Here is a 26,506-nt window from a genome sequence, read left to right as displayed (position 1 = left end):
ACACATCCACGCAATTATACCAAGTATGTAGAAAAGAAATAAAAAAGAAAGTCGTTTACCTAAAATAAGGTACAGGATAACCCTGAGCAGGACACGTTAGCACAACGCTACCGTCAGTTTTTTTTTCCAATATCATTATCATTTTTATATCACCCGTCAGTGCTGGTGCCTTACCTCCGACTGGTTCTAATAACGCAAGAAAAGGAAACAAAAGTAACAATATTGTCAACCAAGTGAATTTCAATAAAAATAACCATCGGTTGGAACAGGGAACCCATAAGAGTTAAAGGGGCACATTAAAATCATACACCTTGAAAATAATCCGACTAATTAAAACTCTTACTTTTGTATCTGTAACGATAAATTAACAGGAGAGTATATCTTAACGCGAGAAATTCAAGTCTAAAAAGAGACAACAAAGATGCTAAAATAATTAACATCGGACTTCCTAAAACTATCTTAATTAGCCACGTAAAATGGAAAACTAGAGTGGAAAGATACTTCGTTTAGAGATTAATAAAGGTTTACCTAAAGGAAGGTACGGGGTAGCCTTGTGCTGGACACGTCAAGACAACGCTTGAACTTGCTTTGTTCTCCATCCATCCGCCTTTTAAATTGCCTGTCAACGCCGGCGCCTTGCTTCCGACTGGTTCTAACGATTTTCACATACATACACAACAAACATACAAAGAAAGAAAGAAAGGAAGAGAGAGAGAAACCTACTGAGAGACATTGAAGAAAGCATGCTCTTTCTTCGAATAAATACGAACGTAAAAAATGCCGTACAAGTCTCTTGTCGACTTCTCTTTCTAGATACTTAATATAAAAGTACCTATAAATTGGAACTGGGAACCCCTGGGCAGCACAGAAGAGAGTGAGATCTTGGCCAATGACTCGATCGTACCAGGACTTCTTAGCATCGCTCGAAAACTTTGGTTTCCTCGTTGACATTGGCTCTACAATCGTGAGATTTGCCAAAGGAACGATAAAATCATTGGAATACAAAAGAACAACTTACTAATATCGAATTACGTTAAATTCTCATTTTTTAATGATTCTTGTCATCTCTAATCGTCTACATGTAGCTATGTAAATGTAATATACCTATAAGTTGGAACTGGGAACCCCTGGGCAGGACAGAAGAGAGTAAGATCTTGACCAACGATTCGATCATACCAGGCCAACTTAATGTCGCTCGAAAACTTTGGTTTCTTCGTTGCCACTGGTTCTACAATCATGAGATTTGCCAAAGAAACTAATAATAATCGGAACGCAAGAGAAAGGGAGAGTGTGTGTGTGTGTATTACTTGTAATTGAATAATTCTTTTTCCTTTCTAATAGTCTACATATATTTATATAAATATAAAATACCTATAAATTGGAACTGGGAACCCCTTAACAGGACAGAAAAGTGTGAGATCTTGATCAACGATTCGATCATACCAGGCCATCTTAAAGTCGCTCGATAACTTTGGTTTCTTCGTTGTCACTGGTTCTATAATCATGAGATTTGCCAAAGAAACCAATAATAATCAGGACGCAAGAGAGAGAGAATGTGTGTGTGTGTGTGTGTGTATTACTTGTAATTGAATAATTCTTTTTCCTTTCCAATAGTCTACATATATTTATATAAATACAAAATACATCTATAAATTGGAACTGGGAACCCCTTGACAGGACAGAAAAGTTTGAGATCTTGATCAACGATTCGATCATACCAGGCCATCTTAAAGTCGCTCGATAACTTTAGTTTCTTCGTTATCACAGGCTCTACAATCGTAATATTTGCCAAGGAGCGAATAATAATCAAGACACGAAAAAGAGTAGGTATTACTCGCCTTAAATTACCTTAATGTCTTGTGTTCAAATGATTTCGTTTTTTTTTTCTAATCATCTACACATATTTACGTAAATGTTATATACCTATAAGTTGGAACTGGGAACCCCTGGGCAGGACAGAAGAGAGTGAGATCCTGATCAACGACTCGATCGTAACCAGCGAATTTAGCATCACTCGAAAACTTAGGTTTCTTCGTTGCCACTGGCTCTATAATCGTGAGAGTTGGAAGGAAACGAATAATAATCGCAACGTGATATGAAAGTACCTACTATTCGTCTCAAGGTATTATAAATTTTCATGATCGAACAATCCTTTATTTATGAATTTTCTACATATATTTATGTAAATATAATATACCTATAAGTTGGTACTGGGAACCCCTGGGCGGGACAAAGTAGAGTAGTATCATGATCGATGAGACGTTCGTACGAAGTGATCTTCGACTCGCTCGAAAACTTAGGCTTCCTCGTAGTAACTGGCTCTAACACGGACAAGAATAACATAGGCATGCTCGCTGTCTACTTCTCTAAACTTCGTTATATACCTATAAGTTGGAACTGGGAACCCCTGGGCAGGACATAACAAGGTGAGATCTTGACCTGCAGCTCGATCATACCAGCCTACTATTTTAGAGTCACTCGAAAATTTCGGCTTCCTCGTTGTCACTGGTTCTGCCGTGATATTTAACAAACAAGCAAAAAGAAACGAAAGTTTTGATTCTTCGATCGATCTCTTCATTGAACATAGGACGTAATTAGAATATTATTTCAATCGAGAAGCGAAGAAACGACAATCAATAATCTAAAAATTTCCCTTTATGTCTGTAAACGAGCGACCTACAAAGGAATTAAAGCACAGCTTTCAAAAGTAGGTAATGTAATACCTGGTCACAGGAACAGGGTGGCCCTGGGCATTACACAGCAAGCTTACTTCCGTGTTAATTTTGTGGAAGAAAAAGAAGGACTTTACACCTCCAAGAAATGCGGGTGCTTTGCTTCCCATGGGTTCTGGGAAAGAAAATGAAAAAATAGACTAAATTTCTTCGAAGTCAATCCTACTCTCATTTTTTCTTTCTCTTTGTCTTCTTTTTCTTCTTGAACAGGGTACCCCGCTGGTACTTTGACCTACATTTCAAATTCATGACCTTCAAGCGTTCTAAAGAAAACAGCGTACTTTAAAATTGTCGACGTTTAAAATCTCTAAGTGACTTCGTTGAAAAGATATTCTACACTACTACTTATAGCAAAACGCGAGTATTATCTTCAACTTCGCAAACAGAACTGACCTACCTCAGATCTATTACATACAAGGACGACTTCTCCTCAGTTTTTGTTACGAAAATAGAACATTTTCGTCTTTTTCTATTTATTGACGTTTACCCTTCGGGATCGAGATTCAAAAAAGTAACGTTCTTTAAAAATATAAATATTTAAATTTATATTAATCAATCCACGTCAATAGAATAAGTATCTATAAATTCATTGTAATTAATAATCAAATAATTCTAATAAATCTAGAATTCAAAGGGTTACTGTCAATTTTAATAGAAATCTTTCAACTCTGAGTCTAATACCTAGCCTTGGGAGGCGGATGGCCTTGAACGTTACAGAGAAGACCAATATCCAAGTTCACTCTTCGTATCAGCAAGGAGAGTTTAGTATCCCCCGCAAAGGCAGGTGCTTTGCTTCCGACGGGTTCTAAACAGCATCGAAATTCGATTACTCGGATACAATGGCTAGGGACAGAGAGCCGAGAGGTTCTCTTGCGACCAAGAGCAATTAACTCGACGAAGTAACAAGCCAATTTATAGGATCAAGATTATCATCGAACTTTCGTACCTAAACGTGGGGACAGGGTAACCTTGGGCATTGCAGGAGATGCTAACTTCTGTCCCGATTCGTCGTGATAGCAAAGAGATCTTGGCTTCTCCAGAAAAGGCAGGTGCTTTGCTTCCAATTGGTTCTAAACATCATCGAAAGGAAGAGAAACAATTTTAAGGGAAAGTAAGAAAGTGTTATTTGCTCGATCAAAACAAATCCTAATCATTCCGTAAGAAGAATCTAACCTTTTCAATTTACCTAGTAGTAGGGACAGGGCTTCCCTGAGCTGCACAAAATACTGTGATGGGTTGTCCCTCATATCTTCCAATTGTACGGCTTAGATCATCCGACGTAAACCTAGGTGATCTCGCGCCTACAGGCTCTGAAATCCACGATCGTTTTGGATTCTCAAAAAAGAGATAGGCGTTTGCTGATGCAAAAAGATTCTGTTTACCTGGCAGTTGGAACAGGAAATCCCTGAGCGTTACAGGCTAGCACCACGCCAATACCCTCGCGTCTCGAATAAGCGCTCAACGTAACATCGCTGGAGAATATCGGAGACTTGAATCCGACAGGCTCTAAGAGAATAGGTTCAGACCGAAATGGTCGTTCGAATGATTCGTTAAGGAATTAATTTTGCAATTTATTTAAAACAAAAAACGAAAAGAAATGAAAGAGAAAATTGTGTAGAGAAATAATATAAATGAAAGTTATGAGGATAAAATCAAATTTAATTCTCGTATAGATAGAAAGTTTGATACAGATACGTGGAAAAATTGATTTGAAAATTGAAACTAGCGTTGAAATGATACTCTCGAAAGTACACATACGTTCGACATGGTTAACGAGATCAATGTAACATGATATAAGTACGCGTATGATAGAATCCACGGTGAGTAATTGTCTCACCTCGTAATTGGAACAGGGTAGCCTTGCAAAGGACACACTAGGCTCACCGCACCGTCTGATTTCATTTCGACGAATTCGACTTTCCGATTGGCCGGTAATTTTGGTTTCGCGCTCGACGTCGGTTCTAATCGAGAATAGAAGGACGGAAGATCCTTTGAGAGATAACGATTATTACTGACCGTGTAATGGGAACAGGGAACCCTTGAGCTGGACAAGTCATCGACACTTTGCTCATGCTCGGCGTTGGCTTGACCACCTTTATATCGGCATTTGTGAATTTCGGCTTTACACTGGTTACCGGTTCTGAATAGAAAAGAGATATTTTTTCCGAAGAACTCAAATTTTTTAAACGAATTTGAATCTGTCTGACTTTCTCAACACTGGGTCCAGGTACATATCCCTCGATAAACTAACTAATTCATTCTCACGAGTAACTACAAAAGATTAAACGAATTAATTTTAAACTAAATCAAGAAATAAATTGTTTCGATTATCCAGGGGAAAAAAGGAGGAAGGAGAACTTATCAGAGGAAAGAAAACAAAGTGGTGTATCGATTTAACGATTTATCGAGTATCCCTTGTGGCCTTTTAAAAAACAAGAATAATCAAAGGGTTGCCTTTGTTGTCATCATCCATGTCGCGTTCGTCGTAAAAACGGATGACGTACTTGCAATAAGTTTACCTACCGTGAAATTGAGAATTGACTTTGTCTCGGCGATAATCACTTTGGACCAAGCACGGCAAAAAACGAAGCTCGAAATAAACCTTCAAATTCTCTAATTCCTCTATTGAAGGACTTACTTAGACACCGGTACAGGATACGCCTGTGCAGGACACAAAAGTTGAACGCTGCGTGCTTCCAAACTTTCGAAAGTTCGACTCTTATCGATCGTAGGAAACTTAGGCTTTGCAAAGCCAACCGGTTCTACAAATTAGTCTGAGAATAGAGGTTAAGCATTTATCCACTACTTTTGTTAAATCAAAAGTAAAAATGTCGTAACCAAATCAGATTTTTCGTTGATACAAGGAAATTAAAAGAATTGTTTGAAATGTTAGATTCATTGTAAAGGTTACGTCACTGTCGAATGACAAACATCATTAAAAAGTCTACTATCTGATTACTGGGACAGGGTTAAAAACGCGTAACAAGATCTCAGTCAATGCAAACCGATCGACAAATCGATCGACCTACCTATATGTGGCAACTGGATATGCTTGAGCCGGGCAGAGCAATGTAAAACTTGTGTCTTTCGTAACACGCAATCCTACATCGTTCACAGATGGAAATCGAGGCTTTGTACTTGAAGCAGGTTCTAAAAAAGTCGATTTAACCAGATTCTTTTAAATTCTTCAGTAACATGCTGGAATAGGGATACCCCTATCAAACTTGATAACTCCGATATTCTAATACAATAGTACTTCATTTTGTTGTATTTGTAAGTCAAATTTTTTTTACTTGTCTACCTCAAAACGAACTATTTGTCATTCCTATAAATCTCCTAAAGGATAACGTATTCATCTGCCTACCTATATAAAGGAACTGGGTATCCTTGAGCAGGGCATAGAAGTGTAACGCTTTTTAAGGAAGATACGCTGAACCTTTGAAGGTCGCTCGATCCGGACAACTGTGGACGAGTACTGGATGCCGGTTCTAATGAAAAAAGTTACAATCTTCGTATCCTCCTACTTCAAATAGACATGTCCAAGTGGATGATCTTTTTTTTACCTGTGCAATGGAACAGGAAACCCTTGGGCAGGACACAGCAACGTCATCGCACCACCAAGGGACACTTTGAAAGTCTGCGAATCGTGTAACGACGAGAATTTCGGACGGGTGCTTGCAACAGGCTCTACGAAATATTGGAAATAACACGAGTATTCGAAAGTGTGATTGAAAACTGCATCCAGTGAAATAATGTATATTAATATCTAAATACCATCTTGTAAATAATAATAAAGTTCCTTTTGTGATGCCATTTTTATTTAAAACTTTATAACTCTCTTCCGTTTAAATTCTTGTTATTCCATAAAATTATCTATGAATCTATCATATTTATTATGAAATTCGAGAAATTGATTTATTTATTTTAAGATTCAATCCAATTATCACGAACCAGAGAAAAAAAGAGGAATGCGAATATTCCTACTACCTCGAATTTGTCATCCACCTTTGCTCCCTTCCTTTGATATCGCAGCCGTGCATTAACTCGGACGCGCTTGGAATATTCTATATCAGTTATTAAATCGAAGATATTTTGTATACCTGAAGGCTGGAACAGGAAAGGCTTGAGCCGGACATGGTAAAGCCAGCGATTCGTTGCGACAAACTGTATACGTCGTATAGGTACGCGAATTCTCTGTCATCGGGAATTTGGGCTTTGTACTGGCGACTGGTTCTGTGAGAAAGAACTTTTATTTGGGTGTGATCGTCGTTAATTAAAATTCAAATATCATTTGTTCAACAATTATTTTCAGCCCTGTTACATGAAACCATTTTATTTCGCTGGGGCAGGGTAATTAATTTTCTTTTAATTAATCCTCTTGATCGTATATCTATTTCACAATCCAATTAATTTCGTATCAAACTATCACACCCGAAAGTTCTTTTCAAACACTAACTGTCACTCGCCCTCGCGATCAAATAACTTCAATCTCAAATTTTAATATCTAGTCTTATGATATATACAATGACCTCATCCCACCTATACAATGGAATAGGAAATCCTTGAGCAGGACACAGCAACGTTAAAGGATGGCCACTTTTTGCAACAAATCCACGCGAGTTATCCATCGTTGGAAATTTAGGACGAACACTACCCACGGGCACTGTGAATTAGAACGAGAGAAAACTAGAACGTTGAACGTTAGTAACGTTCCCATTGGAACATGGAAATGCCTTCTATGCAAGGACAGGGAACCTAGCGATTGAAAGAGCTCTATTTTGTCTGAAAATATGTGTAAATTTATCTTCTTGCAATGTGTGTCATTCCGTTCGCGGAATGAATTCTTTAGCATCGATCAATATAAATGATTTCCTTTGCCATTCGTGCTTTCACTTTGCCATTGTATTCGTTTTGCTAATCGATTAGCGTTTCAACAACCATTATCATCATTAGTCAAAAATTTTCATATCGATCGTACCTATAAGTTGGAACCGGAAATCCTTGAGCAGGACAGAAAAGAGAAAGACTATTGTTCATCTTCGCTGAAAGTCCAATCAGGTTGATCGTACTCGAAAGCTTAGGTCGTGCACTCGCTACAGGTTCTGCTTATTTGTATCCACCAACAGAGATAACAAGAGAATAATTACAATCGTTGGATGGTGATCTAAACTATTTAACGATTCGCGACTTACTTGTGTACGGGAACAGGGAACCCTTGGGCTGAACAAGCTAGAGTAACCGAGCCGTCTTTGATCGTACGAAATCCTCTAGTGTCGTCTATCGTTGGAAATTTTGGTCTCACACTGCCAACGGGTTCTGAATAATAATAATCATCATAATAATAATACTAATAACGATGATAATAATCTAAAGATTCAAAACTCCCGTTGAAAGTGTATCCTACATACCTGTCTACACCGGGACAGGTGTATCCTAATGATTATAATAATCGAGAAAGATAATCTCTCGGCGAGTCAAAAGTGTTGAGCTTAAATCTACTATGATCGTACCTATGAGATGGAACAGGAAATCCTTGAGCAGCACACAATAGGGTCATACTTCCACCCTGGTACGTCATGAAACCGTTTATGTTTGACATAGCAGGAAACTTTGGTCTTACACTGCCAACCGGTTCTAAAGAACCGATAAATTCAAAATTAATCCGAATCTATCGGCGCTTTTTTCTTTACCATTGAGGGACAGGGAAACCCTGGTAGAACTTTAAAATGAAACAGCTCAAATATCTCCAGCAACCATATGTATGTGAACAACATTCTAATTCTACCAATATTACTATTAATTCTCTACCAAATTACTGACGGAAACTCTTGAAGCACATTAGAATACTCGTATTTCTAATCCAAAGTTTCTAACCATGACTTATCTCCTTTTATTTGTTAAAATAACCATAAACGTTGTTTTTCTTGCATTCGAAAGGAAAAAGAGAGAAAGGCAAAGGTAGATAAATGGATAGACGAAAAACAAACGAAATACGCTAACGATTTGAAAACTCGACTTACTTGTACAGAGGGACAGGAAAGCCCTGAGCGGGACACAACAAAGTGACCGAGCCATCCATGGTTGTTCGGAAACTCCTAGAGTCGTCGATCGTTGGAAACTTCGGCCTCACACTGCCAACCGGTTCTAATTGTGTCGCGTTATTTTAAAATCGATTTGTTATTACCTATTTAATATTTTAACATCGTCCTATTCATACCGCTAACATAGGTTTGTTCTCTACCTGTGCAGAGGAACGGGGAACCCCTGTGCTGGGCACAACAGGGCTTGCGAACCGTCAACCAGTGTTCTGAAGCCACGGATGTCATCTGTAGAAGGAATCTTGGGACGTACGCTTCCCACGGGCTCTAAAAAGCAGGCCTACATTTAGAGATTTTCAATAATCTTTCTAATATTTCTTTGCTACTCCTTGGATCACAATAAGTATCAACAAAATGGGACAACGTCGAGCAATGCGATTGGATTGAAGTTATTAAAAAATGTAGAATGCTAAGATCGAGTGAAATAGGTCACCGTAATGTCGATAGTTGAACGATTGTGGTATTAATCTGACATCGATAGATGTCACATTCCTGCGTTTATCGATCTTCGACTTGGTATTTCCCGATGGTGTCTCTGAGAATACACGGAAAAGACCTTAGAGAGATGGAACGTCGAGTATGTGAAATACCACGACCTATTCTCTCTGATGGTTCTAAATAAGAACATCAAGGCGAAAGGAGATATCAGCTACCGTTAATCATTATTATTAACCTATGATGGAAATTTAATTATTTCAGTTTCGATTAGATATACTTTGGATAATAAAAGATATTATTTAAAAGATTTTACTCAGTCGTTTCCTTATCTTCTCGACACCACTGAATTTTCGCCTTCGAAAAAAGAAATATTCCTTCTGTGTTTTTAAACCCTTTATCAAGATTCCGTTCCTTTCATTATATCCTTATACACGCTTACAGATCGACGCGATACGATAGAAAATATCGTACCTATGAGATGGAACCGGAAATCCTTGAGCAGGGCACAGAAGCGGTATATTGTCACTGGAACTCGCTGTAAGTCCATTAATGTTGTCCATACTCGGAAACTTTGGTCGTACACTCCCCACAGGTTCTGCGTAACCAAAAGATCGTAGAACCTTATACTTTATTAGCAGCAACCCTTTCCTATTTTATCCACTTTCTATGATCGTTAGAACATTCTAATCCTTTTTAACTCATTTGAATAATCGTTTCGTATTTAATATCTATTATTATATTTTTTATTTATTATCCATTGAAAAATCAATTCGATGCACAAATAGAGGACTTCGACCAGTGTATATGTTCTCACTGATCGCTGTTATACATTTTGTTCTCCATTAATGTTGTAAAATGGGACAATTAAACACTCAACGAAGCTGAAGAAGTCGTTGTTCGATAAGAATGAAAAATATTTCATCGTACATTGAAAAACAAGAAAATTAATAAAAAACAATAGATAAAAGAGACAAAAAAACAAATAGCAGCTTCCTTAAGTGTTGCGTCCATCATAAAGTTTCATAATGATAATAATAATAGTAAAACCGTAATTCCTCATTAGAGACGTTAAATTATTTTCTAAAGAACTTACCACGCGAGAGCGAAGGTCAGAGCCCGGAGATCGCGAGACGCCGTTAAGAAACGAAAGAGAATTTCGCGCTTCGATTATTATTTTCTTTTTTTTTTTCTTTTATTTGTTTTTTCTTCAAATATAACTTTCGTAACCGATCATGCCAAGAGTCAAGTTTTGGGCGGGCGGTGGCGCGTGCCCGCAGGGGTACCCTGTCCCAGCATTCAGGTTTACCAATCAACTCGATCCTTTAATGGATTCATTTAAAAAATATGAAATTAATTGTATTTACTTATGATTTAACAAAATGAAAAATATAATCTTTCTTACATTCGTAATATAAATTATGTCCAATTGCTACCATTTTTATTAGTAATTGTTATACGAAAATAATGAATTATTGAAAAATGATCGAGCTAATTGGCAAAAAAGGCCAGACGAATAATTACATGATATAAGAAAGTTAATTTTCCAATAAAAGTGTTGTAAATATATCGATCAAGTAATTAATAAAAAATTAGTCATTTATTTTACTCTTATTTTAATATGTTTGAATTGGTTAGGAAAATTAATTTTCTTATTAAGAAAAATTTCGAAACCAGACGTATTTCCATGCATACAAAAATACTAATATTTGTCATTATCCCAAATCGAATGAATATTTCATTATGTTTATAAGAAGTATTATTTCTAATGACTTCACTATAGAATTTTGCTACTATACTAATTATAATAAATTGTTATATAATTATTACTTCGACCATGTGATACGTATAATTAATGTAAAAAGTATTATTGATTGACTGTATCATTGAAACGTCTGGATTCAAATTCGGAAACACGATTCTGATTTACGTAGATATGGAAATGAATAAGCAAAAAATGAATTTCCAACTTGACAAACATCGTTCTAAATTTAATTTAATACAATATTAATGAAGAATAAAATCTTAACAAAGAAAAAATCAATCAGAATCGTACTTTCAATGTGAAAGATAGAAAATTTTTATGCTTCGACTTACCGGTAATGACGAGACGTCCCTTAGTAGCAGATAATCTTGTTTCTCCAGTGAGTCTGTGTTTCGTACGGCATTGATAAGTCTTGTATCCGTCTTCTGGTCCAACATCTCTGATATGTAATTCTCCAGAAGGCAAAACCAAGTATTTACCATCTATTCGAAATAACCCCCCCAAAAAAAAGATTAATAATCTTATCTTCATTCTTATCATAATATCATGCAAATCAAAATGATTGATTCTCGACCGTTAATAACTATGTCGATAATTATGGAAATGGATTAAGTTCGAAAATTAAAAAGATTCATTTTATAATGTATCTTTTAGTATAAACAATTACAATAATTATTTAATTTATATTAAAAATTAATATAAAAATTATAACGTACGTATTCGAGAAATAAGAAGAATTTGTGATCAAATTTTCGACAAGACAAGATCAAATTCAATCACTTTGAAAAATACGTGCATGATATTTAAACGTTATCGCGAAGTATCTAATACGATTAATTGAATACAATCGTATGCATGCCACACTATAGTAATTGCTTCCAAAGTGAGTCGAACGTTGAATGCCGAGAAATTTCGTCTCTATTTCCTACTTCAATCGTCCGACGCACCGCTAGGGAGTTCCAACGCGTTAATGTAACGACAAGAGGAAATACTGCGAGTACGTTCGACGCTTAATTAAATGTGATGTTTGTTATCGAGTAACTACAAAACACAATTACATTTATTGCATTCAAGTATTATTATTACTACGCGCTATTTCCTCCGACCCTTTGCATTTAAGAAAACGTTAAATTTAATATAAATTATATATTTTATAAATATATACACATTTGTTAGATACATTGTTTAAAATTTGCCATCAATAAGTGAACAATGCGAATATCGTAATCAATTAAACAAATTCATGTATACTTAATTATTCTTTGAAAACGCAATCTATATATGTGACTTACTATGTCATAATAAAATATGTTGAAATGCAAATTGATATTATTTTTATGAAAATAAACATTTATTATGTTTTTTGCAAAAATTGTCTTTCCGATACAATTTATAAATAATTTTATTTATAAAGTACATTGCAATTTCATAACAAATATTTGAAACCACGAAAACTACACGTTTAAGTGAAAAGGGTCCATCGTTGGAATTATTTTAACATTTCCGACATCATGCTTTGCAACATTGGAACATTTTAGGAAATGGTTTATTTTCGAAATAAAAAAAAACAAATACTCCGAATAATTATAAAATTACTTTACACTTTTAAATGGATCTAACTGATCATTAGTTATCGTTAAAAATTAGATCTGATATTTGTCAAAAACATATATAATGTGAGTAAAAACATCCGTCCTGATGATTGACATTCTGTTAAGAACGTAGTAAAGATATTTTATATGTCGCAAAACAGGACATACGGAACGGATTAATCAAAGTCATGCAATTAAAAAAAAAAGAAAAGAAAAACTCAAGCAATTACAAACATTATGAAGCATATTAATGACTACAGACTTGTAAAAAAAGGGTTAATTCGGAATGGCGCTAGGAAAGAAATAAAATGATTTCAAATAAAACAGGAAAAAAGATTGAAGGACAAGGGAAGGATGTCTGGGACAGCGCGAGCAGCGGCAGTCAACGTCGTACGAATTTATTCCGAGAGAGATTCAATATACTCGACAGCAATACACGAAATTCTCAAACAGACGCTTGTAAGTATACGCCCGGTTTCGAAACGTTCATAAGAGAAGAGCGTTCGAATAAAACGAGAATTCTCCATAAGCTTTCTTAAATTACATTAGATTATAAGAAAAAATCGAAAATTAGATCGATCGTGAGAATACGAAAGTACACTCGTAGAAAAAATAGAAGAGCATACATTCAAGATCCTTGCTGAAACCCAATTTCCTGGTATATTAGAATTCTATCTTCCTGAATTGATCTAACACAGAAGATATTCTACTGTTCTTTAAGTAAGTTCTACTTTTCTCTAAACGAAAAGAAAAAGAAGCAACAACGATCTTGCATGTCAGACCAATCGCGTGCTATTATACAATTAACAAGACGCGTCAACGTTAATTCATGTTCACGCTAAGAGTGAGAGACAGAAAATCATTCATTACCGATACATAAATTTAATTGGGATGGTCAATTAGGCGGTGTTCGAGAGTGATCTTGATATTTACTCGTTAATTTCTTCGCCGGATTCTAATTTTTCCTCGATAGCTTTTTGAAGTTATACTTCTTTTTTTGTTCTTGTTTGTTTCATTTCTTTTTTAAAGATTCAATTTTATTCAGCATAAGAAGAAGCGTACGACTAGAAGAAAAGTCGACGATCGAATTCAAAAGTCGAGATTCGAATAAAATATAAATCAGGGTGAACTTTCAAAGGTCACCAACGAGATTTACGATGCATACAAAGGACAAGACAAAACGACAATAAATTAACAATTTAAACGCGAGTCTATATTTCTTCTTGTTAAATGTGCGTGTACCATAATCGGGTCTAGGATAAATGTCAGTAGTATTGTCTTCAATCCAAGAGTCGACTTCCACGAATTCGGCGACGAAGCTCGGTATGTGACACTTGATAATAGCAGCGTTCCCCCGTAGAACGTGTTCGTCCATCACGTTCACTGCATACCGCTGCCCGACAACTGTAACCAGACATCGGTTTCCGGTTTTACCATAAAGATGCAAATCTTCTACACAGTGCATCCTATCGATCGTCAGTTACGTACAATTGATTGGTACGTCAAATTCTATTTTGCTCACATTCGAAATATAAATATTCGATATTATTGCTTATAAGATCGTCATTAGATTGTCTTAAATTAGTTCATTAATTTTTTCATTAAACCTGCGTAGTGATCTGCATCTTCGGCAGATAATATCTCGCGTGCATCTACGAACGGACTATTTTTATGAAATAGGAAAAGTAGAAAGAAGATACGTAGTAAGCCGAGCGAACGAGTTTAACGACACTGTTTTTATTCATTTAATATTCCACGTTGTTATCCTCGTTCAAGGTATTGAACTTACGACAAAGGGGTAAAATAATAGATATATACGTTTGGCGTAATACGTTCGAGCGAATGTCTCTACCGTATGACTGGTCGTCGGCGACGTAACTTCCGCCATTCGAGTCGATCCAACCTACAACATCCACGTGGTCTGCTACGAAGGAAGGAACTTGACATTTGAAAATGGCCGCGTTGCCGCGTATCGCGAACTGGTCGTAAACCTGAACTTCAAAGTACTGCCCGACCACTGTAATAAAGCGAGAGAGAAAAAGGATAAAAAGAAAAGAAGAGAGATAGAAATGGAATACAAGAATAAGGGAGACCGAAAGAGTAGTTTCAAAAAAAAAGAAGTCGGAAAAAGAGACAGAGAGAGAGAGAGAGAGAGAGAAAGAGAGATCGTCAGTGGAACACGACCTCTTGCTTTGATCTCACAGATTAAAATTTCAATGAACCAAGCAGGGATCAACTCGTGAATTTGATAACCCAACGATGCATCTATGAATCTTCGTCAGATTCACCAAACAAAAGTGGAATGTCAATTAAACGGTGCAAAACTTCATCTGGTCATCGTTTCGTTCGACACGTTCGTTCGATCGATTTTTACGAAATACCAATATTCTCGACACAGGAGAAGATTACAAAGAGACCACCAAAAAGTTTACGGAGAAATTGTTAACACGTTGACTAGCTTAAACGAATCATCTTTTACGAAAAAATTTTCTCGTCTCACGTATCATAAATAATACGATATATTAAACATTAATTATATTTATAAAAATCAGTACTACGTTGAATGAAATACCTAAAACAAAACTCTATAGAAATTGTATTACTCTAATTATAAGTGATAGACACTAATTTTCCTACAGGTAATTTCTCTTGTTGAACGGAAATCAAAGTAAATCTGTTAAAAGTAAACCTTCAATGATCCCTAACGACATTACTAGTACATAATCATTTCCAACAGATGACACATCAAAGATTAAATTTAGTGGGTTCTTGTTTGAACGAGCAACCAGTAGAATTTCTCCTGGAAAGAGAGAATGAGAGACAGTTAGATAAAAAAGAGTAAAAAAGAGTGAAAATGAGATAGATAGAGAGAGAGAAAGAAAGAAAGAGAGAGAGAGAGTAATAGAGGTGGGTAAAGCGCCGTAGGAAAATTCAATTCTATCGTCGGCAAATAGCCCCGGAAACGATCCGCTCTTCACCGAAAAGCGAATATAAAGCCGACGAGGCTGGTCTCGTCTCTTCGTAGAGATACGGTACGTTAATTTGCTCTCGGCCTGATTAGTCTGACTTAACCTAATCCGAAGTTCCCAAGCCGAACGAGGCCACTGCCAGCCGCACGCGCGTTTCCATCCACCCATCCATGTAAAACCGAGAATCGATCGAGAAAAGGGCAGGTGCAAACTTTGCCTCGGACTCCTGCTTTCCGCTTCATCGACCATCCTCTTCTTCTTTTTTTTTTTTATATATATACCAGCACGATCATCGTACTCGATCGTGTACAATACTCTCTTCACTCTTCGAAGACAAAAAAAGTGGTTTTGCGTGCAAACGTTCACTCACGCACGCACGCGAGTGGAAAACCGCGTTACTTAATACCCAAGGATGAGTACGAGGAGTAATTTAATATAGTAATTTAATATAAGTACCGTGTCGAGTGCCGTACAGATTTTTCCATTCTAATTCCGCTACTAACTGAAGCGTCGATCGTATCATACCTACTCTTTTATAGCAAATTTTGTATTGCCTATCGTTTTATTATTCGATTTTAAAGAAAAATTCAAGGACATCGTTTTCAAGGCATGCCTATATATATCTACAAGAGCATTATTTAAATAAAAATGGATACAACTAAAGCAACTCGGCCGTATATTCATTTTCACACTCGAAATCGTACGACGATTTAAAACTATACCCTTTTCGTCTTGATTACTAGAAGTATACGTCGAGCCATCCTCAACTGCAAGCCACTCGATCACGTCTACAAAATCCGCCACAAAGCTGGGCACGAGGCACTTCAAGGTTGCCGTATTACCGCGCAAGACAAACTCGTCGATGACTCTCGTCTCGTAGAACTGCTGGACCACTGCAACGCACCGTTTCCCAGAAAGAGAGATAGGTAGATCGTTATGTAAACGATGATGAATCATTACGATATAGGTACGCGTAAAAACCGATTGATCTCGATAATGGGATAGAAAGGTATTATTAAAAGAATCAATGATGAAATTCATGAAACTTATTAAACAATTAAATTATTTAGGCAAAAAATATAAACTATAAACGATATTAATAAAAATAATAACAAGAAGAAGAATAATGTAATTATTCTTTCCATGGAAAAACAACAAGCTACAAACAATCAATCGTTTAAATGCTCGTAATGAAATAAATCACGTAGATAATAGGTAAACGAAATTGTGGTTTCTACGTAGTTGCCGCTATTACTCGACAAGAAGTAAACGAGATTGATATAATAGATAGGTAAAATTAAAGAGAAAAAGAGAGGGAGAGAGAGAGAGAGAGAGAGAGAGAGAGAGAGAGAGGGAGGGAGAGAGAGGAACGAGAATTGCAGAAGGAAGATGAAAATTGTCCAATTCCCGGAGTGTGTGATCGTTAATTATGCGGCTATCGACCACGACGCCTACCGTACTCCTTTCCAGCCGTGTACACTGTCCCATCATCGGCAATCCACTGATCCACCTGAACGAACTCCGACACGAAACTCGGTATTTTGCATTTCATGATCGCACTGTTTGCTCTGATCACGTACTCGTTCTCAGCCTCGGTGACAAAAAACTGCGAAACGACTGCCCGCGCGGGCATTGCCAGGACATTGTTAGGCAAACGGATAAATTAGAAAACAATAGTTCGAAATAATGTAATAAACAATGTGCTGTTTTTAGTTAAAAACAAATTTTTTCATTGATTTTTCGGTTAGCTTGGATTAATCACAAACGAATGCCAGGTTCTCTTCGAGACCAATCGATACATCTTTTTGCAAATTCGAAACAATTGAATAATATTTTTTAAACAATAACGTAAATAAATTTTTTGAAGAAAAAAACGTAATTATTAAACATTGTCAGACGATATAAATTGATTTATAAACAAATAAAAACACAAGACACTCGATAATTTTGTAAGAAGATATAAGAAACGAATTCGCGCGAATGTATCGATCAGTCGATGAGGAAATGAAAGAGGAGACACGTCTCTAGTACCCTGCCCAACAGCAGGATCCTCCGGAATGTAGACCTCTCCGTCCTCTCTTATCCATGCCTCAACGGTAACAAATTCAGCGATGTAACTCGGGATGCTGCATTTCAAAATCGCGCTGTTACCCCTTATTACGTACTCTGTCAGGATTTCCGGTTGGTAAGGCTGCGCAACGACTGTACGAAAAGCACATACACACCAAATATTCCTGATCATGATTAATAAATTCAAATCTAATATTAAGCTCCGTTCTAGTCTAATTTAATCCAGATTTGCTGAGACATCGTTGTCACTTTATTTATGACCCAAGCTGGCGTAAAATTAATCTAATTAAATCAGGATAAATCGATGAAATATCTATAATATAATAAACAAAGTAGGACCAAACAAGAAATAAAACGTAATTTCTAGAACAAGTTTGTGAGAGAGAATAGGTTAAAGGCATGAAAAATTTCGTTAATTTTAATACCACGATACAATTGTACAGCGTGAGAATGATCGTATAGTTCATCAACCCTCAACTTACACATACGAACGTAACGTACGTGTCAACTGCCACCACCGTGCGCCATCAGGAGACACCGAGAGTCGGCGCGCGAGCGGAAACGAATCGTTTACCACGTGCTACTTTGTACACGTTCAACTACGACGTATGACGCGACATGATATGATGGAACGCGCCGATGCCAAAAGGGCGTCGAGGACTCAGGGAAATTAAATTTTTCGACGAGGAATAAGGGACCAAAAAGAGAAAAATCGAGGATAAGCTCGTCTTTTTATATGTGTAAATGTATAGATGTGTAGATGTATATATATGTGTACGATTGTACGTTTGTGTGAATGCAGATTCGTTGCTGTAAATGTGTACCATAATCATTGGACGGTCTGAAGGTCGAGCCATCACTTCCCACCCACGATTCAACCGAGACGAATTCAGCAACGAAGCTTGGTATGGTGCACTTCAAGATGGCTGCATTTCCCCTTATCACATATTCCGATACCACCTCTGCCTCGTAATACTGAGTCACAACTAAAGAAAAGAAACGACTGCTAGAAAAACTCTCGAAATTCCATTGACTACTTCGTCTCGCTGGAACTTGATTCATTCGTTGAATGAGTACAAGCTTCTTACTATTCTATAGTATACAGTGGCGTATCGTGTAGTGATTCAGATACTACAAATATTTCGATTATAAAAAAGATTAAAAAATTCGAATAATTTTGGTTACGTAAAAAAGTATATAATCTTTAAAATTATATATAATAAAAAGATTAAGTAATAAATTATGATGATACACTACTGCTTTTCTCACAATCTCTATGATAAATCATAAAATAATAATAGTTATCGAATCTCTTCTTTCATCCTAGACAGTCATGGTTTACACGTAAAATTTTGTTTACATGTAATCAAAAATTTCATTAGTCATCCATGAAATAAAATTTGCTTATCGAACTATTTTTATCGCGCACGTCCGACGACGTTGACCGCTCGCGAAATGCAACGCTGCCTGTAACGTCCAAATACAATGTAAAAATTCGGGGAAAAGGAAATTCGTCTCCCCTAATCAAACTTCTCCCTCCTACCATTTCCTTCCTCCGGATTAAACGAATTTCCTTGGTCATCCTGCCAACCGACTACTTGAACGAATTCTGCCACAAAGCTCGGTATACTGCACTTGAGAATCGCCGCATTGCCGCGAATAACATACTCATTGTTGACTTCTGACTGATAGTACTGATGCACCACTGTAATAAACGATGACAATGAATTCACGTGGCCGTTTATAAAAGGACGACACTATTACTCATTCGACTCACTCTTCTCTCTCTCCTATCGCTCGCAAGCATCGAATAATCTTCACGCACGCGATCAAATACACCGTTTCGTAAACAAGCGGAAAATTAAGATATATATTTCCGAGAAAAGAAAATCAAGAGAAATTACTTACGTACTTGACGTCATTTTCTAAATCGCTAAATAACTTACTTTTGCTAAAATTTAATTTTTATCAAAATTAGTTAACTTCGTTTAAAATTTACTAAATTCATAAATACATATGGTTGCAAAATTACAACATAATAATAAATTTAACAAATTAATTTCAATAGATTTCATAAAAGGATTTATGATAATGTTATTTTTACTTTTTTTTATGTTAATATTAACATATCAATATGAATAATATGAGTTTCCTAAGAATTTCTTAAAAAGAAAAAAAATAAATTATTTTTGAAACGTTTAAAAATGTTTTCAAAATTGTATATAATCAACAACAACAACGAAAACCGTAATTTATATCACGATTCATCGGAGGTAGACGACTGGAAGAAAATTCGTCGACGTTGACGAGAGCCATGAGGGTGAGATTACATCGGCTGTTCGAGAGCAGATCGATTCGCATTGTCGCATCTTACACCGCAGTCGCAGCAGCAGCGTAACACGCAAGACTGCACGAAGCTACACGAAGTTGCACGTAAAGGATATGTTTTATCATCGGACGACGAACCCTAAGGGATTACATACATAAATTAATTAATAAAAGTGTCCCTATGAGAGGACAGATAGATAGATACATAGATAAGTAGATAGATCTAGATATATATCTAACAATAAGTAAATATATAGAAAGATAAAAAGGGAATGGAACAGATGTCAACACGCTCCAATTATTTTAGAGTGATGAATACGAACCGAGAACAATGTTAATGAAAGGAATTACGGATTCGTGTATGTTCACGAACTCCACATATTACTTCGTAATACTCATAAAGATAGAAAAAATTCTTGTCCAAATCAATAAAATCGAATACTGTAGTCTCGAAACTACAAATTGCAATATAAAATTTCCTTAACGTATCGTAAATCATATTGGACAGGCTGTTTCCTTAATATAAATAATTTTCATTTAATGAATCATACGCAGATAATTTAACGATAGTAGAAAGAAACGATAGAAAGTGCGATGCTCGATCTGCTCAAGAAAAAGGATGCTGGTTTAGTATAGTATAATGTGTATATAAATAGATAGATGATAAGTTCGTTCGTTTGCTCGATATGCAAATCTAGCATAAAATAAACTAATTGTAAATAAAATACCAAAGTCATCGCCCGGCACAAATTCTTCTCCCTGATCGGTATGCCATGAAAGAACCTTTACGAAATCAGCGACGAAAGAAGGCACAACACATTTCAATATAGCGCTGTTCCCACGGATAGCATATTCCTTGTTCACATCAGTATCGTAATACTGCGCCACCACTATTTTCGGATATTTTTTTCATAGAGGAAGAAGGAAATTAGAAAAAAAGAAATAACAATTTTTAACGATTAATATGAATAATTAAAAAGACGTACTCCCGCTCATCTCTATATTTTCTGACATTACAACGATATTTTGTTATTACATTTTTTTATTTTAATCAAACTTGTTTCTTTCTTCTATTGAAACAACGACCACTTTTAACAAAACTAGTAGACTTGTTACAAAACGTAATATACTAAAACGAAACTCCGCGTATTTTCGGCGCTTCTCGTTAAAAGCTCACGAACAACAAGCACGTGTTACATATACACTCGTTATCTCTCAACGATACTAATGACGTTCAATACTCTTACGCGAGAATGCCGTAGACGAAAAAAAAGCAGAGAGAGATAGATTAACGAGGCACAAATGAAAGCGTCGAAGAGTATGTGCCGCTCATTATTCGTCGTTACACGATCGAGAAATAATTTTTTCCCTATCTTCTTCTTCTTCTCCTTCTCCTTCTTCATTTTCTTCTTCCCCCATTTATTTATTTCGACGTAATTCAGAAATCCAGTTAAAAAAACTCACTCACGAGATAAGTACATTTCTTTATAAAGTCGCGGAAGAAGAACGGAGCCGGTGAAAGAGAAACGCACAAAAATAACTTCGATTGATAGCAAAGCGAGTCACGAAGTTGCCGTAACGTCATCAAAATGAATCACTAAACAAGTCCCTCACCCTCTTGCTCTCGCTTTCTCTTTCCGTAAAATACACATAATACACGCAAATATAAACCGAATCGTGACTCGAGACACTTTGTAAATGAAGTTTTTTTTAATTTATATATTGAAAATAGAGTGAGACACGGAAAGATAGAAAAAAAGAGAAAGAAAAAAGAGACAGAAGAGTCATTGTGCGAACACGCGTTTCACACATAAATGCGACGGCGGCGGCAGCAATTTGTATTCTTCTGTAATTAAACGCGTAGAGATCCAAGAGTTCTGCGTCTTAATCCCCTCTTTCCCCCACCGAATAATTATTTACAAAGTCTACCTAATTGACAACGACGACGCGTTAGTGGCTTTCAAGTACACGATAAATTGGTACTTGACCTTTGAAGATATTTGTTTTCCTTACAATTTTGCTGAAAAAAATTCTCACATTAAAGCGTTTGGCCATCTTTCTAAATTTACAATATAATATAATTATATAATAATTAGTGTATAATAAAAAAAAAATATATAATAATATAAATATTATCATTCAAATATTAGTTGAATATATAATGTATAATATTAGTTGAATTAGTTGAATGTATAATTTATTCAATCGAATTTTTGGATATTCGGGATAGTAAATGTTTTTATTTGTTGAAATTAAATTAAGTGAAAATTCGATAAATTTTACGAAAAAGAATATTACTGAGAACATAAAATTTAACGAAATTTTATCGACAAATCTTTTTTATTTTTTTCTACAAATTTTAATAGATGGCCAAACAACAGAAGAACCTATATCGTACAGGTATAGTATTCGGGATGGAAGACACTTACCGGCTCTTACATTAACATCTCGGCTGTGAACTGAACCGGCTGGAGAACGTGCAAGACAGCTGTAAACCTGAGCATGAACCTCTTGACGATAATCCTCTGCGCGGAAAGGAGGGAAGACCAAATTTCCGTTCGGTAGGACCTGCAGCAAGCAGAAGAATGAGCTGCCGAGTATGTACGTTCAGAGATTTTAATCTCGAGTATATAAAAAGTATTCTATTTTATATTATGTAATATGTACGCGTATATAAAAGTATTATATATGTAACAAAGAAGTCAACAATCTTACGGTCGATTAAATAAAAACGGCAGTAAGTAGGCTTCATTAGCCATGAAAGTAAGTATTATGTGTTAGGGTCGATTAATATTTCACATCGTATAAGTATAAAGCAAAACAATGAAAGTAACGAAGTGGAAATAATTGGACAACACAATAAATCACTAAAGCGTACAAATACAAGAGAAGTACTTGAATGTTTGTCACGGTTATGTATTCGCGAATACATAATTGAAATCAAACTGACCAATTTATTGTTGTTATAATAACGAAATTACTTGAAAAGAAAAAATTAATGGAAGCTACCTGTCTCAATCCAGGAACATCTCCAACAGCAGTACCATCACCACGAACCCAAATAATGTCCGGTTGGGGATTTCCTCTAGCTCGGCATTCAACTTCAGCTCCAGTTCCATTTGAGAAGTCGACTCTGTTTGGTGGTTCCTTAACGAAAACGGGTCCCATAGATTCATCCTCAGCGGTAGTAACTGAAATAAAAAGCCATCCATCTTCATTGACTCATCTTCTCAATGATATAATAACTGTCGTCGCTGTGGAATGGTCTGACCTAGTATACAATAACACGAGCTATCGTTGCAATTCTTAACGCGAAGATCTTGCCGCAATTTCCTCATTAACGGTGAATTGATCGAAGATCTACTATAACACATTTTTAGCGGAAATACCTCAATTACATAGTAGAAAATTAGAATAATATATTCTCTTTCTTTTCTATTAGATTATTTTTATGAATTACTTATCCTATCGTATGACGAATCTAGGAAAGATCGAGAATACCTAAGTATAATAATCTATTTATGAAATATGAAAGTTCGATTAAATACCAAAATAAGAAGTAATTTTGGCAGTTCGTGGATTTCCTTTTCCTTATCATTCGTTTCCTCTGGGATACGCTTCGTGTATCCCTAGACGCATGCGCACACACCAGACTGGCGTGTCGCCAATTACGGCAAACAACAGGTTGTCGGTCTCCTATTGAATAATATGCTGTCAACGTCATATATCCATAAAGAAGATATGCAATGCGTGATTCCTTTTCCGCTGTACCTAACTTGCATTTATCGCAAAACTCGAGCGCGGAGAGAGTTTTACATCGATAATGTTTCTAAGAAGGATAATTCATCGAGCTAAAAACTGTTCTGATTCGATTCGATTATGATTCGATAGCGATTCAATTATATTTTAACAAAATTATACTCGAAAAGATTTAAACTGACGTACATATTTACGATTGTAATTCAAAATTTTCATCACGTAATGGAACGTGACGCGATTCACTCGTTTGCTACCTGAATTCACCAATTTATTTTTCAAACTTCTCGTGCACGCGCATCTACATGAAAGAACGAAAGCACATGAGCGAATATTGTTTACGTTATAACTATAGTTATACTATCTATAAAAAATCGAGTCACGAAGAACCGGTCAGTAAGGGCTACAGCATCGAAGGTATCGAAAAAACGACAAGAGATAGACGCAGGTATACGGAGCAGGTGCTACAGATTTTTCACCTCCTGAGTTCTCCGCTTTACGAACAGTCACCAGCCAAGCGAACCAACGAACACGTTCTTCGTTTGCTCTGTTCCGTTGAAAGGAACTTATCATTGATACTGATCTTAAGTCGCAGAAATTGCAAACGTTCGAACCGGTAAAAGGAATTTTAATTGCACGAGATATCGACACAATTTCATTGAAAATAATACTAAATAATAAAATATTACGCTTTTTCTTGTCATATAAAAACAAAATTTTCAGCACGTATTATAAACATTATTCAGAAAAACTTGTACATATCTTTAAATAATGCGTATTAATTTATTATTCATTTTTAAGTATATATTTTTAAGGAAAAACTTATTTAACATTTCAATCATCGTTTGAAAGAATATTTGTCTCGATCTTTATTTATCGGATTGACTCAATTTATACTTCTTGAATAATTTAATTTATTCAATATTAGGTAAATAAATATATATTTTCAAAAATATCTTTACAAAACAATGACTACAATTCCTGCACGCATAAAATAAATATCCCGATTGAAACATTATTTCGATATCTTATAACATTCGATATAAGATATTCATATTCGATGTCTATAATTATTCTAAGAACAAAGATATAATAATGATTTGAAATGAGATGTCCTAATTGACGGAGGATATCAAATAATTAACGAATTATTAATCGATACTGAAATATTATTAACCTAAATAACCTGTAAATCTTTTTACCCACCACGACGACGACGTAAAAGGTTCACCGGTGCGTTAACACGCTAAACCATTCATAAACCACAAGTGTTTTCCTCGTGTGTTAAACTTTATCGGATCAATATATATTATTATAACGAGCTTATGTAAAACATCCACTCGTAGTTCTAACCGAGCAAGAAGAATATACAGAGGAAAATGGCATTTGCCGTGGTCTACGCATGAACGAGAAAGACCTATTACCGTTCTTCCATTCTATCTTTTCTCTTTTCATTTTCTTCTCTCTACTACTCGCCTTCTTCTTCTTCCTCTTCTCTACATATGTCTTAGGATTTTTATGTTCAAACTAACATGCTCGCACACGTATCCATTGACAATAAAAAGCAGGGGTTCTTCGCGGTCGACAACCGCTCTGTAATCTATATATATATATATCTATAGAGAGAAAGAAAAAGAGAGAGAGAGAGAAGCTTTCAAACGTCCGGACATGCTGCTTCGAATATATATCCAACTATACGTACACACTCACACATTCGCGAATGAACACGCACGAATCTCTAGTGTAAAGCACCCCACGTGTGAAGTATGTACATACACACATATGCAATACAATACATATATATGTACACCCGCGCATTAAAGATATACGAGAAATCGAGAGTTGAATAATAATAAGACGACGTTTTAAGACGATCAACTGTTGAACGACGATAAAGAACAATGACTATCGATCAATGATCGCATTTGGGTTAACTGATCCGGAAGATCTTTCTACATACAATACTTTATATAAATGTTTATATTATTCATATAAAATGTATATAAATATGTTTCATATAACGGGTCAAATTATTTCAAATAGGAAGTACGAATATCCCATTGTCAGTTAATTCTTATGACAAAAAATATCTTTTAAAGAATAATATGTTTTAATTTAAAAAATTAATACACTGAAAATGAAAACTATTTATTGAAGATAGTATTTTCTAAAATATTGAAGTCGTTGGCATTTTTTTAATTGCCTTAATAATCAAATATAAAAGTATAAAAATGTGCAAAATAGTTAAAGGCAATTTTAAAATATCCTATAATCTTTTTTATTACGATCACTGTGAACAAAAAGAATTTCTCTTGATATTTAAAAATATTGCAAATCTATTTATTGCTTGGATATTCGATTGTTCTAATTTTATATCCTATTAGTAGCATCAATTTATGTTAATGATTAACGTTTAACGTTTATTCATCATTGAAAATAGTATCATTTCATCAAAACATCGTATATTAACCATGCATAATATTCATTAATATAGAGTACAGTTAGGACAATCTACGATTTGCATAATATTAATAATAATCGTACAATTAATAAATTTACGATCGATATAATGAATAAAAATAAAAACTGTTTGAATTTATCATGGAATGCTAAATGATGTTACAATAATCATAATTGTCTGAAATATTCCTTGCATAAGACAATATCGCCCACGCGACTTAAAAAAATAATTCACTCAACTTTCCTATGCAATCGTATTACTAATGCAAGACCAAATGGTAGAAAAGCCAGTAAACGCACA

The 26,506-nt window shown here is 35.5% G+C and overlaps 1 protein-coding gene across 50 annotated transcripts in view; it reads right to left on the bottom strand.

The window, feature by feature from the left end:
• Positions 1-26,506, bottom strand: part of LOC122518963 (Down syndrome cell adhesion molecule-like protein Dscam2) — a 67,824-nt gene that overhangs the window by 36,527 nt on the left and 4,791 nt on the right. For 15 of the 50 annotated variants that reach the window (XM_043638103.1, XM_043638111.1, XM_043638117.1 and 12 more), the window contains exons 3-10: positions 22,999-23,180; positions 22,419-22,557; positions 17,047-17,208; positions 16,314-16,484; positions 11,363-11,512; positions 9,740-9,863; positions 8,974-9,095; positions 8,753-8,876 (exon numbers count right to left, since the gene is read on the bottom strand). In XM_043638103.1, the coding sequence (XP_043494038.1) occupies positions 8,753-8,876; positions 8,974-9,095; positions 9,740-9,863; positions 11,363-11,512; positions 16,314-16,484; positions 17,047-17,208; positions 22,419-22,557; positions 22,999-23,180 (1,174 nt within the window). Of the gene's footprint in view, positions 1-1,923; positions 2,048-3,678; positions 3,803-6,096; positions 6,221-6,295; positions 6,420-8,752; positions 8,877-8,973; positions 9,098-9,739; positions 9,864-11,362; positions 11,513-13,864; positions 14,027-14,474; positions 14,640-16,313; positions 16,485-17,046; positions 17,209-17,622; positions 17,794-18,485; positions 18,648-20,717; positions 20,880-22,418; positions 22,558-22,998; positions 23,181-26,506 lie in introns of all 50 variants that reach the window. The other 35 variants (XM_043638331.1, XM_043638373.1, XM_043638469.1 and 32 more) reach the window with 22 other exon arrangements.

This window comes from Polistes fuscatus, unplaced genomic scaffold (assembly GCF_010416935.1).
Source record: "Polistes fuscatus isolate 324 unplaced genomic scaffold, CU_Pfus_HIC Scaffold1, whole genome shotgun sequence".
NCBI classification, from domain to species: Eukaryota; Metazoa; Arthropoda; class Insecta; order Hymenoptera; family Vespidae; genus Polistes; species Polistes fuscatus.
The sequence above is the reverse complement of the archived record's forward strand: the minus strand, read 5'-3'. Positions and strand labels throughout refer to the sequence as shown.